Genomic DNA, 13469 nt, shown 5'->3' on the forward strand with positions numbered 1-13469 from the left:
ACTTCACACACTTCACCAAAGATGTTAGCACTTAATTTTCATGCAGAACAAAAGCTCAGGACTGTTAAGTGGTTCCTTTCCCAGGTCATGTTCTTTCTCTCAGGCGATCACAACAAATAGAAACACGTAGGCTTGTTCTCTCTCTCCCTTGCTTCCAAGAAGGTCCCAAAACAAGGCTCTAGAGTGCTTGATATCCTGCTCTATTGTCACAGCGGATGGTTTCATCTTGGACTCCCCTATGGATTCCCTCAGAGAGTCTTTGCCTTTGAGAATGCTTGCTACTCAAAATCATGAAGATGTTAGGGCATAAGGACATCCAGCCAGCCATATCTATTCTTAAGAGGGGAAGTACTGAAACCTTGGTTCAAACTCTGGTGCTGAGCCCTCCCAAGAATCACAGGGAAATGGTCTGGAAGTGTATAGTGCCTGTTGCAGCGTGATTGATGAGGAATGAATGCAGTCCCTTTAATCATCACCAGTCACTGTGGAACCAGGGGAGTCATGAACCCCTTAATGTTATAGTGCGGCTTTACATGGATGTGAGTTTGAGCTGTGGGAGGGTTCAGAGTTTCTATTAGGTTCTCACAAGAACTCATGGCTCAAGGAAGCTTAGAGACAAATGATTTATTCTCAGGTTCAAAGGATGTCTGCTGGAGATCACCAATAAGGAAGTGAGTGTCTCTAGCACAGTTATCAATGAAGAGCTTGGGCATTGCCTAAATACCAAGAATAAAATGGGATTCTTTACGGATGCATGCCTGCCACATTCTTCTGCTGAAAAGATTTTTTTCTTTAAAAACATATTTAAAGGCTACAGGTTTTGTGGCGGACTGACTTGATTTCACTAAAAGGTATGCACCTTGGTGTTTAGAACTATAGTTAAAAGAACCAAGGAACCCCTGGGACCAGGAAGATTAAATTATGTTCTCTCTCTCTCTCTCTCTCTCTCTCTCTCTCTCTCTCTCTCTCTCTCCCCTCTCTCTCTCTCTGCAACAAGATCTCAAGTAGTTGAGGTTGGCCTTGAACTTGATATGTACCAGAGGCTGACTCTGAATTCCTTGTCTTTCTGCCTCTTCTTCCCAAGTGCCTGGAATCACACATAGTGTACATCACTGCTAACTAACTATTCCTGGCTCAAGACCACTTTTCTTAAAGACTTTGTGTTCAATGATCTAAACAGGATCATCAATAGTTTTGTGGTCAAGATTTCTTTATCCCACTTCAAGTCCAGGCTCTATTCTAGAAGTGTATGCCTCCATTCTAGACTGTGAAATACAAACTGGCTTAGAATCACTCATCTCTTCAGATTGTATTTGGTGATAATAGCTTTGTGTCAGAGCAACCAGAGTGAAAGGCATCTCATGACAATGGGTGCTTCCAAATAGGAGATGGGGGTGGGGGGAGAGACCATTTTGACAGTTCTTGTTCAATGTAAAAACAGGTGAAGACTGGAGGTATTTTTTTTGAAAATTATAATTTTAACAGTGGGTCCAATAGCACAATAAACTTTTTCCAGTGAAACTTCTTGGACACTAAAAAATAATCTTGGTTATATCGTCAGATGATAGGTAGTCAATGCCTTTTAAGAAATCTCTATGTGTCTGTATATATACTGTATATAAACATGGGTCTGTGTGTGGATGTGTATGTAAGCAGCATAAACTATAGAACTCTGTATATGGTATATTTGCTTTCTATTTTGACCCTACTGTATCTTTTTTATAGCTTCGTAAATATGAAACATATTCATGGCCTGCCTGCAACTGATGGGTTTGGGTTGATATCAAGCCCCTAGTCAAATCTAAGATTATCTATGGTTTTTAAACTTCCTTAAAAAGTACTTTGGAACATTTCCATAAAAAAGATACCAGCCCTTGAAAAAACTCTGATTAAATTTATGCTGAGCCCAGATTAGATGGCTAAACTCTAGGTATGAAAATATCCACATATAACCATGTGTTCAAATACAAAATGGTCACATGATGAGCGGTGTGGAAATTTGGCAGTTACATCTTGGAGGTGTCTGGAGGACATAGTGGAGACATGCAGATGATGAAGACCCACACAGCAGCGTCACACACTATGAGCGGTGAGACTATAACAACATCCCACTGGCAACCTAATGTTAGGTCTTCCCACCTTTTTCTTAAAGTTCAGTATCACATATTTGACGAGTGAACTCTTTGATGACAGGTGAGATACAAAATAACTTAAAAATATAAAATTATCTAAGTACATTCATCCTGAGCTTTCTTGACTATATTTGATTGCCCGTGGTATATTATAAATCATATGATTTTTCGCTTTCAACATCAATTCTTCTTTCATTTTGATCGCAAGACAAAAAAAAAAGGCATTTTTCTGTTCCCTTATTTTCTTCTAAAGAGATAAACAGTGGGCACCAGAAGTGAATAGATAAGAGACAGGTGAACTGTACATATGACTGTTACCTTGGTTTTCTTTATAATGACCAATTACAGAAGTGTTGGCATGAGAAGGATGTGGGACGTTAGGTAGAACTGCTTGCTGCCGGCTTATACTGAATAAAAAGGATGTTCTTCATCAGTCACCAGTGATGGAACCAATGTAAAAAGAAAACAGAATGGAAGTTTAGAATATCTCATCTTGTACGCTGGCTACCCTTATTTCATTTTGCAATTTAGCCCTCGACTCTTGATAACAGGGCTGAAATCCCATGATGCCTGTTGGCATGGAGAGTGCTGAAGCCCATTGGCTCCCCAGAGCTCATGGTTTTCTGTGGTGCCTGGCGACACCCATTCATCTCTAGCCCCTGTCTGTTGTCTTTACCCCTCCCTACCCAACAGATTGGAACATGCCTTAACCCCTGTGTTTTGCACTGGGCCAGATGGAATGCTTGCTTGACCTGTGGCCCAGAGGTTACCTTTTGAGTTAATGTCTCCCATTGTTTTGCTCAGCTAAGAATAAAGCAGGTCTAACTCAAGGAAGGGGGAACGTGGTGGGGATTGGGGAGAATTTTAGTGCTGGATTCTCGAGCCTCCTGCAACACATGGTAAGACGGTTTAGTTGTGCTTGCTTTCAAAGCTATGAAAAGCCGATGTTCTAGACAGTCTCCTCATGGATAGGCTGTCCCCTCGGCCCTCAGGCTTGGAGGTCTTACTTCTCTGGAAGGGATTTCGTAGGCTTGCCGTGTTCCTCTGTCTATCAAGCTTGTCACTGATGGAGAAGCTCTTTCTGGTATGTGCATATGGCACGCTTGGCTCCTCTGCTGAGTAGCTGTTGGCGCGCTCTATCTTGGGAACTGTGATGCTGTTGGATTGGGTTCTGTCTGCATTTTCATCCTCCTGAGAGGATACTGGATTGGCAGCTCTTCGGCCTCTGGCCTCATTTTCCTCACTGTCAGAGCTAGGATGGCTCAGCTCGGCTTCTCGCTCAGGGTGGCAACAAGATAAGTCTTCCACTTTGTCTCTGAGACCTCCGGGGAAGGTGGCTCTGTCAGCTATTGCTTGGGGGGCATTGACACATCTTGTGTCGATACAGTCTGTAATACTTGTGTATTCTGCTGTTTTCACAGGCACCCCAAAGTTGGCGTAGTAACTCCTTGAAGGAGAAAACATAAAGCTATGGGATTTTACAATGGGGGCCTCTTCCAGAAGAAAGGGTGTGGTGGCTAGGTAGCGGCTACTCTTGGACCGTTCGATGGTATGGTACATTGGAGGGTCTGTGTCCCAGGGGTTTTGGCTTTCTGGGAGGTGGGTATAATCTGAGGAAAAAGATCTAGTGTCCATGGAGGTGAGGTCTTCAAAATCAATGCTCCTGCTTGGAGGTCGGTCTGTAGGTGCAAGGGTTGCATAGGCACTACTTGAAGGGGCTGTGGAAGGTGCTAGAGCTGAAAAGCTTGGCTCGCCCAGCCCAAGGATGTTCATGGAATTATCCAGAGGGTCTATATCACAGTGGAGCTCATCCATGGCAGAGACATAGATATCTATGCATGATGATGGTCTTCTGGAGTCAGGAACAATGGCCAAGGTGTTTGCAGGGGCTGTAGGAGCTTTGGGTTCTTTTGCTACTGAGTGGGAGCTAGTAGCTCGGTGTAAGCTCAGGGACCTTTCTTTGAAAATGCTTTCCAACTTTTCTATACCACCTTTGTCTTTCACATTGACTGAATAGAAAGAATGGCTTCGCATACGGGGCATTAAGGTTGGAGAAGTTGGGGACATGGTCTCCTCACCTGCAGGGTCTATACTCTCTTGAAGTTTGAAGGTGTTCCCTTCCTGGCTGTTGAAGCTGCTCTGGCGGACGATGTAGGCTGCATCTGTGCAGTCTGAGGAGGTCCTTGAGCGGATTTTGTTAGACTCTGCCCGCTCCAGACCTGTCAGGCGCTCCAGGGCTGTGGCCATGCGCCCGATGAGGTCCTCCAGCTGTGCTAGTCGGATATCCACAGTCTGGAGGGACGCCTTCATGGAATGTTCTCTCTCGTTAACTTCTTCCAGCCTCATGGACATGTTCTCCACCCTGTGTGAGAAACAAAGAGCAAGAGTCACCTGGGTGGGTTCCCCTGTTGGGGGAGTTGGAGGATTAGGCTAGAAGACATCAAAACTCTGCTCTATTCCAGAAGGGTTATGGCTAAAGGGAGAGACTGAAGGGGAGAGAGTGACATTCTAGCTGCTACTGAGGATCGCAGGATCTGAATACTTTTGTGATGAAGACACTTTGGAAATGATCTAATCCATTGGTTTTCGTTAGTTTTAGTAATTCTTAAAAGTGGTCACTCTGTGTTGTACAAGCTGCACTTGACTGCCCAGTGACACTCCTACCCCAGCCTCCTGAACAGGTGATGTCAGGCAAGCTCTACCATGCCTGCCGTAACTTAGAGGCTTTAGCTTTCAGTTCAGCATCTCCCAGGCATTGCTTCCTAGTGGTATTTAAGCACTAGAAGAGTAATAAGAGGCAGAATAGCTATTCTCTTGCTGTTCTTTGTGGAGCCCAGTGGATATAGGGCTGATATCTGAAGGGGATACTGGTGCTGTTTTGGCATAATTACATGTGATCACTGGTCCAAGGAATAAGAAATGTCTGTGTGCCATAGCCTAGCATGGGTGGTAGGGCCTCTGTCTACCACCCTTCAGGCTTAGGGCTCCATGTCATAGAGAAAAGGAGTGAACAAGAAAGAGAGAAGGGGGGAAGAGAGGGGGAGGGGGGGAGGGAAAGTGAGAAAGAGAAGAGTTGAGGCCTAACAAGGGAGGTCAGCTAGACATAGATTGGAAATCCAACAAGAATGAATGGAAGCTGGGATGCAGGAGGAAGAAACTCTTTAGGCACACTAAGAAAGGTCTGGTGGGAACCCTAAGAACAAAACAGCACAGACTTAAAAAATAGAACCAGAGCTGGAAGCCAGCTGCAAAGGGGCTGAAAAAACATATGCAGGGTCTGTCTATGTAACCCTGGCTGTCCTGGAACTTGCTTTATAGACCAAGCTGACTTTGTACTCACAAGATCTGCCTGCCTCTACTTCATGAGTGCTGGGATTAAAGGCATGCAGCAGCATACCCAGCTCAAGAACTATTCTTAACCAATTTTTGTGACTTCTCTGCACTCCTAGGTGGTTGCTCTGTTAAGTCTTGTAGAAAACAGTATGGGCCAGTGTTAATCTATTCTCATCCATTACTCTGGGTGAGATTTACCATCTACCACCCAACAGCCTAATTAATGATGAGGGCCTGGACTTAACTGAAAGGGGCTTAATGTAGAAGCTAACATCCAAAAAGGACCTAGGGTCCAATTTACTTTATTTTTGTTCTATCACTAGACATCTTCCTTTAAACTTAATTGTTTTTCTTGAAAAGTTTGGGACCAATGAGATGGTTCAGCAGATAAAGGCACTTGCTACCAAGTCCGATGATCTGAGTTTGATCCCTGGGATGTATATGGTAGGAGGGAGAACCCACTCCTGCAAGTTGTCTTCTGGCCTCCATATATGAATGAACGCACAGAGCCCACCAAGGATTTTCAGTCATGATTGCGGCCACTCGGTTATGATTATGGTTGAATGGCTTAAGCAACAGAATGCAGACACAGATGACAAGAATTTATAAATGAACAGGAATCCCTAAGGAGATGGTCACATACAGTGACTAAGTTAAAAAGAGAAAGAAGGCCATTGTGGAAATCACAATGTTGTGTGGAAAGAAACTGTCTTCAGCTTTCTGTCCCTCACATCTCCAGATGGGGAGAGGCTCATTTCAGATGAACTCAGACGATGATGCTGACAACAGGGTACAGAGGAGATGAGAGGGGTCACATGTCCATGAGAAGAGAATAAGCTCCTCGTGCTTTCTGCTTTCAAATCTCTGCAGTCTATGTGAAGGTGGGATTATATAATATTCTCTGCTATATAGACTGTGTACAATAGACAGGGAAATGCAGTCACACACATCTCTGCTGATGTCTCTACACACGGACGCACTCGTATGCAGATCTCTCTGTCTCCGTTAAGAGGCTATAAATAAGACAGGTGATATCGCCTGCCACTCCACTCAGGAAGGCAAGCCTGGAGGATACTGAGGCAGCTAGAATAGATGCCTTGGCCTCTTGCTGGGTTCACAATCCATCCTGAGGCATTTCTGTTGTGCTGCGTACTGGCCCATTGTTGCAAGATATTAGTTTTGGTTTTCTTAGAAATGCAAAGAACCCAACAATAACCACAACAAAACTCCAAAATGTATGGATTTGCAGCCCTGGGCTCAGGAGGCCATGCTAGGTCTTTAGGTCCAGTCTTCTTATTGCCCATGCACCAAGAGGTCAAGCTTCTGCTCTGTTCTGCATTCTTGGTACCTTCTCACCTCACTCATACTCTGAGGAGCCACCCTGGCAGGTCAGAGGAGGGAGTCATCTTGCAGGGTTGGCTGACACAGAGTGAGAGAATCTGGTTCCTTCCTAGGTTTTCCAGAAGGAGTTGTTGACTTGGTCACAGTCTATTCACATGTACTGACATATGGCCCTCATCACCCCAGTTCCTCAGAGAGGCAAAGCTTTCCTGGCATCTTAATGTATCTCTCCCTTCTTGCCATTCTTGCCTCCTCGGCCTGTGGTTTTTCTGAATTCAAAAAGCATTTCAAAGGCCCGAAGACATATGCCGAGGAAATGTGTCTCCACTATGGTAATATTCCCACATGGCACAAATTTCTGGAAGTACCTGGCTGTCTGTCCATTCATAAACAGCTTTCCAAGGCCTCAGAAGGAGAGAGAGCTTCAGAATTTCAGCTCCTTCCTCTGTTTGCCAGAGAACTACTTTACAGCATATCATAAATCTCTCTATTTTGTAGTGGCAGCTGTGTATAAAATCTGTGCACAGCCTTAAACCTTATTAATATTGGCTTGGTACCTATGGATATAACCACGCATTGGCATATGTGATTATACCTATGTATATAACCTGCATCCTCTAAAAAAGAGCAAGAGACAAAAAAATGACGAGTTTTGTTAATAAAGGATCTTTGATGTGGGCACACTTAGAAGTGTTTCTTAAATCTCTGAAGCTCCGCCACACTGACTGCAGTCATCAATCTATTATCATGTCTTCTACACTATTCACAATTTGCTCTCTCTGTCTTTATAAACAGTTGAAGCATAGTTACACCAGTTCTTTGTGACACCCTCCAAATGTTCTTTTGAATGCCAGTTGCAAATGTTGGGTTATGAATACACCAGCTTGGAATGATGGTTTTCTTAGTCTATAGTAATATAAGAGACACAAGAAACCATAGAGGCATTTGCCTAGATCTAAAGTTATTAGATATGCATCCGTGCATGTGTGTTGCATCTTATTGTTTTTGAGGCAGGGTCTCTCTGTGAATCTGGAGCTTGCATTTTTCAGGTTAAGCAAGCCCCAGTGGTCCTACTGTCTCTATCCCTGACAACACCATGGTTACTGGTGCCCGTGAGGCTATGCCTGTCTTGTGATGGGGGTGTTGCCACCAGAGCCCAGGTACTAATGTTTGTGTAGGAGATTTTTCTTATAGGTCTCTTAGCTCCCAAATCCATTTGATAAGTGACAAAAATAATCTGAGTAGAACATTTTGTATTAGCTTCTTTGTTCTTAATCATGGTCTATAGAAAGAAAACAAAAATAAATCTTGGAAAAATAACAATCATTATTCTCACAGATTGACAGAACCTGTGTTTTTTCTTGTCTAGAAGACATGGTATACTCACATAAGCCAAACAGGGGACTATTTTCCTCTGCACAAGAATGCTTAAGGGTCATAGTATGAAACATAAACTTGTTGAAGAGCCTAAGTTGAGTCTGGGTCTTCCTTACTTTATGTCTAGGACAAAAGTTTTCGGTTTCTGGTCCAAGCCAGATCTGTTCTAGACTTACCAATTCTCCCATCCAGCTCAAAACTTTCACTATTTCCTGGAAAGGCCCAGGGTCTCTAAGTCTGGAACTTGGATCAACTGACTGAACAGGAAATGTCCTGTTCTTTCAGAAGGTCCATGTTTTCTTGGACAGTAAAGATAAGTTTAAGAGGTTGATGTTTTGGAGACGTGAGAACAATTCAACTGGTGACATGGCCTGTGGCAGGAAGTGTCTGTGTGAAGGAACACACCTTTCTGATGTTACCCGTATCCTCTCATCATTGGATGAATTGAAGCGATCGTCCTTCTCTCTGAAATATTCCTCTATGCATTGCTCTTCAAAATCATGGACTTTCTTGAGCTCGTCATCAGTTATGAAGAGTTCTGTGGGGGTGAAAGGAGGGGGAGAAGAGAGCCGTGAGACAGAGCAGGGACCGCAACAGCATCTGGCCTGTGGCCTAATGACAGTTTTAAAGAAATCCAGGCTGGGGAAAGCCTCCTAGATGCTATTGTGAGTTCCAGATGGAGTCCAAACCTAATTAGGACACTCAAATCACCAGCTCCTTCCTGAGCCTCGGAGTAGTGCAGTCTCTGGAGCCCACCTGGGTATACCTGGCTACTGCAGGAGCTTGGCTTAATCAAGGAAGCGGCAGGACTGAGAACATAAAGAAGGGAAGGGAAAGGAAGCAACTGGAAACATGGATGTTTTTTTAAAGGCTCCAAATTTCCTGGGCTGTGTAGTGTGACACGCTGATGTTATTGACTGATAATCTTTGTTCACCCTATCCTCTCCCTGTCTTTTTTTTTCCTATTCAGAGGCTAGAAAGCCACATAAACACACATTTCTAGTCATCCTTGAAATTATTAGCATCCCTAAGACACAGTTTTGACCAAGAGACAAAAGAAGTGAACTGCAGGATGCGGTGATGTATAGGAAAGAGATTTTTGCTTCCCTGATTTGGGAGAGAGAGAGAGAGAGAGAAAGAGAGAGAGAGAGAGAGAGAGAGAGAGAGAGAGAGAGAGAGAGAGAGAGAGAGAGGATCTTTCTATACTTTTCAGCTTCCCTTCTTTTTCTAACTTTAATTTAGACATTTGATGACCAGAGGCTCAGTAACTGCCCTGTGACCTTGAAAACTAAATGACACAAAAGAAAGAGCTGAGGTGAAAATTCAAGGAGTCTGCGGCTTTGACCCAAGGCTGTGGAGCCATGGCTGCTGTCCTGGACCATTGGCTCACATTTTGTTATGTAAGAAAAAGAAGCCTCCTTTATCTATGCTGGTGTTATTCTGGTTTTCTGCTAATAAAAGTAAACATCCCCATCAATGCTACAGCAACAGAAGTCTGGTGGAACTGTGAGCCTTTGAGTGGTTTATAGAACAGGACTCAAGAAAGAGAGTTGCTTTGGAAATTTCTCAAATAAGGAAGTCTTTCTCCTCCTGGGCCCTTGAGATGCCACAGCGATTGGTTCAAATGTTAGGAGGGCTGAGTCTCAGCTCTTTGAGGCTTTGGGTTTTTTTTTTTTTTTTTTTTTTTTTTTTTTTTAAGATCACTCTTGCTTACCTCAAAACATCAATTAGAACTTGCTAGGGGCTGTAAAACATAACTATAAATGCCACGGAGAATATAGAAAAACAGACCAAAACAGTCAGACTGCACTTCTCAAATATGGCAGGTTCCTGAGGGGAGACAGCTATGCCAGGCAGGAACACCTGAGATGTGGTCATGAAATTACAGAGCCCTGAACTTTAGGGTCAAGGAGAGAGACCATGCATAGACTCCTTCCCTGATGCCAAGGATTCATGCTACCCTCTGCTAGGGATGTTTCTAAGATCCAAAAGAGTCGCCTCAATACTCACAAGTGCCTCATTAGATGTCCTTGATATTCACGTGTGAGTATGTGTATATGTATGGGTGAGCACACAAGTGTGTGTGTCTGTGTTTTAAACACTGCTGCTGCCTCTGTGCTTGGCTTTTATGTGGATGCCCTGCATCTAGACTCAGGGCTTCATGCTTATATAAAAATCATTTTACAGAGCCAAACCCTCAGCCCTATGCTGTTCTTTTTAAAAGAATAAAATATTCTTTAAAAAAAAATCTATTACTGGGACTGGAGAGATGGCTCAGTGGTTAAGAGCTCTGGTTGCTTCCATAGTACCTGGGTTCAATTCTCAGCACCCACATTGCAACTCACAGCTGTCTGCCCCTTCAATTCTAGGGGATCTGGCACCTTCAAACATATATGGGGGCAAACCAGCAATGCACATAAAATAAAAATAAATCTTTTAAAAAATCTATTACCATGTCAGAGTTTATCATATAACTCTAACTTTACTCTTTCTGAGGCTCAGTAAGAACCTGGAAATGCTCTGGGACCTTTTAATGACAGCTATAGGCTGAAGGGGAGAACTTCACTCTTCCCTGATGGGTGGATAGATGCATGACATTCCTCTTGGCTCTTCACTCTTCGCATCCTGTCAAATTTTCAAGATCTTCCCTCTGAGAAGGAGGTCTCAGGGAAGTATGTCCCCTGCTCTACCCTGCCACCTGTGCCAAGACTTGGTGATGCATCTAATATTACTCCAGCTGAAAATAAGAAAGCAGTATCTATGGTTGAGTGTGGTACCACATGCCTTTAATCCCAGTACCTAGGAGGTAGATGCAGTGAATTGCTAGGATGGTGTCAGCTTGGTCTATATAGTGAGTTCCAGGCTAGCCAGGGCTATAAAGCAAGACCCTGCTGCATAAACAAAGCATAACAAAAACAAATCACATAAATGAGGTAGGTGGGGCCTTCTTAGTATCTTTAGATCTATGAAATGAGCTCTGACATAGAAATAGGTCTCTGAATGGCCCCTGCTGTGATCTGAACACAAAATATCCCCTCCCCTCCCCAGGTTTATGTGTTTGAGTTGCTGGTCCTCAGAGAGAGGGCAGTGTTGTATTAGCATATGTGAGGTTTGTCTGGGTCACTGTGGATGAGTCTTTAAAGTTCATCATGGCTAGGTTGCTGATTTAAGTTTGTTTTTTTTTTTCTTTCTGATCCCCCAAGGTAGGAGGAACTTCCTGCCTCTCATACTCCCACTGCGATGGAGACCCAAGGCCTTTCTTGCTATAATAAACTGAGTCTCTGTAAACTATGAACTATGAAAACTCTCTCTCCTTTTTTAAGTTCCTTTTGTTAGGCATTTGGCCACAATGATGATAAAAAATTAATCCCACAGCCCTCCATCCTGCACTGTATTTCCAGTCATCTTGTGCTCCCTAGCTAAGCCAAGTTTTCTACCACAAATATTCATGCTTTATCGAAATTGACCCCCAGCGCAATATTCTTATAGGGTAGCCATCAAGACAATATTTGTTGCCGGGCGGTGGTGGCGCACGCCTTTAATCCCAGCACTTGGGAGGCAGAGGCAGGTGGATTTCTGAGTTCGAGGCCAGCCTAGTCTACAGAGTGAGTTCCAGGACAGCAAGGACTACACAGAGAAACCCTGTCTTGAAAAGCCCCCCCCCCCAAAAAAAAGGACAATATTTGTTGCCCAGGACTTGACTATGCTGACATGATTTGAGGACAAAATATCTGGACACCCCAGCTTTCTGTTTGCCTAAACTTGTGTTTAAGAAGGGAATGGCAATAGAATTTCTAGATCTTTCCAACTGTCTGATTTGAATGTCTAGGAATAAGTTGTATATTGTTTAGTCAGGGAGATCACCAAGAGCTTCAACTTGAGAGAAACAGTTGACTAAGTAACTCTGGTTTTAAGTCATGAGTGTATTGGCATTCCATGGACCGGAGGTAGGTAGATTCCTGGACCACTATCCCAGAAGCTCTTGTTTGTGGATTTAATGTAGATGTAGACTTGACACATTTGGAAAAAGCACAGTAGATTGTCTATAAGTCATTACACTTCCAGAAGCTCTAGAGAGTTTATGCCCAGGGGGCATTTAGAAGCCTGCAGGAACCATTAGTATATAATGTGCAGAGATGGATATGTTAAGTCTCCTGCAATGAGTCACTCGTTCTTACACAGTGAGGAACTGCTCCAGCCCAGTGCCAGTCAAACTTCCCCTCAGGAACACCAGGTTAGAAGGTGGGTGGTGGAGAGGCCATTCTTCTGTGCTTTGAAAGCAAGGTTTATTCTCCTCAAAAAATCATATAGGCACAGTGCTGAAGGCTTAGAAAACATTTAAAATATGGAATAGTGATAGTCCCAGAAATGAGTATGGAAGAATAAAACTCAGGACACACTGTTTAAAGTATTATATCTAATTTAGCACTTGGTGCATATTAACGTGGCTGATTTACAATGGGCTCCTTGGGAGAAATGTGTGGTGAAGGTGAAGCACCAGCACTGTCGGAGAATGCTTTTTCTCTTACTAGATGTGGCTAAGAAGTCTGGCTTCAGCTCATGCTATACTGTCTTTCTTCTATATCTTATCAAGCAGGTCCCTATCCCATCCCTCTAAGTATGCACAAGGCAGGAGAACCGAGAAGGGCATGGATCCTGCCTGACTGCCTATGGAAACTGCTGGAAACTTCCGGCGGAGGGCGCGGGCTTGCAGCTCACTCAGGCCGTAGTCCCTTTCATCCGGGTCACTCTCATGCTTCCTCCACCGGCAGCACACGTGCTGGAATATCATGGTCATGTGACTGAAGATGATGAGTGGTGGGGGCAGAACCGGCCTCTCGTGGAAAGTCATGATGAGCTGGTACCTCTGAAATTTCCATACTTGGTTGGATATCGACTTGACCTCAAAAAATGTATTGCTGAAACAGACCAGAGACAAACAAGTATTACTTTTCTAAGTATTGGCTCCCTTTACCTGCTGCCCATCCATCCACCCATATGCCTGGGGGAGTGACCACTCACTTGAAGACAGCAATAAGAAGGTTGACCAGAAGGATGTTTGCCACCAAGAGGTAGCAGGCCATGATGGCCGGCACAATCCATGCTCCTGTCTTGCATGGGGGCAGCTGGATTGTCTTGCCATCTTCTCGAGTCTCGTTCTGTCCACAGGGAGCTAGAGGAAGTGACACAGGTAAAAAATGAGAAACCATGGCTATTTGATTTATATTAAAAAGAACAAAGAGAGAGAGAGAGAGAGAGAGAGAGAGAGAGAGAGAGAGAGAGAGA

At 43.9% G+C, this 13469-nt stretch overlaps 1 protein-coding gene across 21 annotated transcripts in view; it reads right to left on the bottom strand.

Annotated features, from left to right (window-relative positions):
- Window positions 1-1404: 1404 nt before the first annotated feature.
- The window catches only part of Trpm3 (transient receptor potential cation channel subfamily M member 3), an 818801-nt gene continuing 806736 nt past the window's right edge, over window positions 1405-13469 (bottom strand). For 18 of the 21 annotated variants that reach the window (XM_028763989.1, XM_028763984.1, XM_028763990.1 and 15 more), the window contains 4 exons: window positions 13206-13356; window positions 12903-13102; window positions 8589-8721; window positions 3042-4494 (listed from right to left, as the gene is read on the bottom strand). In XM_028763989.1, coding sequence (XP_028619822.1) covers window positions 3042-4494; window positions 8589-8721; window positions 12903-13102; window positions 13206-13356 — 1937 coding nt within the window. Of the gene's footprint in view, window positions 4495-8588; window positions 8722-12902; window positions 13103-13205; window positions 13357-13469 lie in introns of all 21 variants that reach the window. The other 3 variants (XM_028763978.1, XM_028763979.1, XM_028763998.1) reach the window with 2 other exon arrangements.

Source organism: Grammomys surdaster, unplaced genomic scaffold (assembly GCF_004785775.1).
Source record: "Grammomys surdaster isolate TR1022 unplaced genomic scaffold, NIH_TR_1.0 141, whole genome shotgun sequence".
NCBI classification, from domain to species: domain Eukaryota; kingdom Metazoa; phylum Chordata; class Mammalia; order Rodentia; family Muridae; genus Grammomys; species Grammomys surdaster.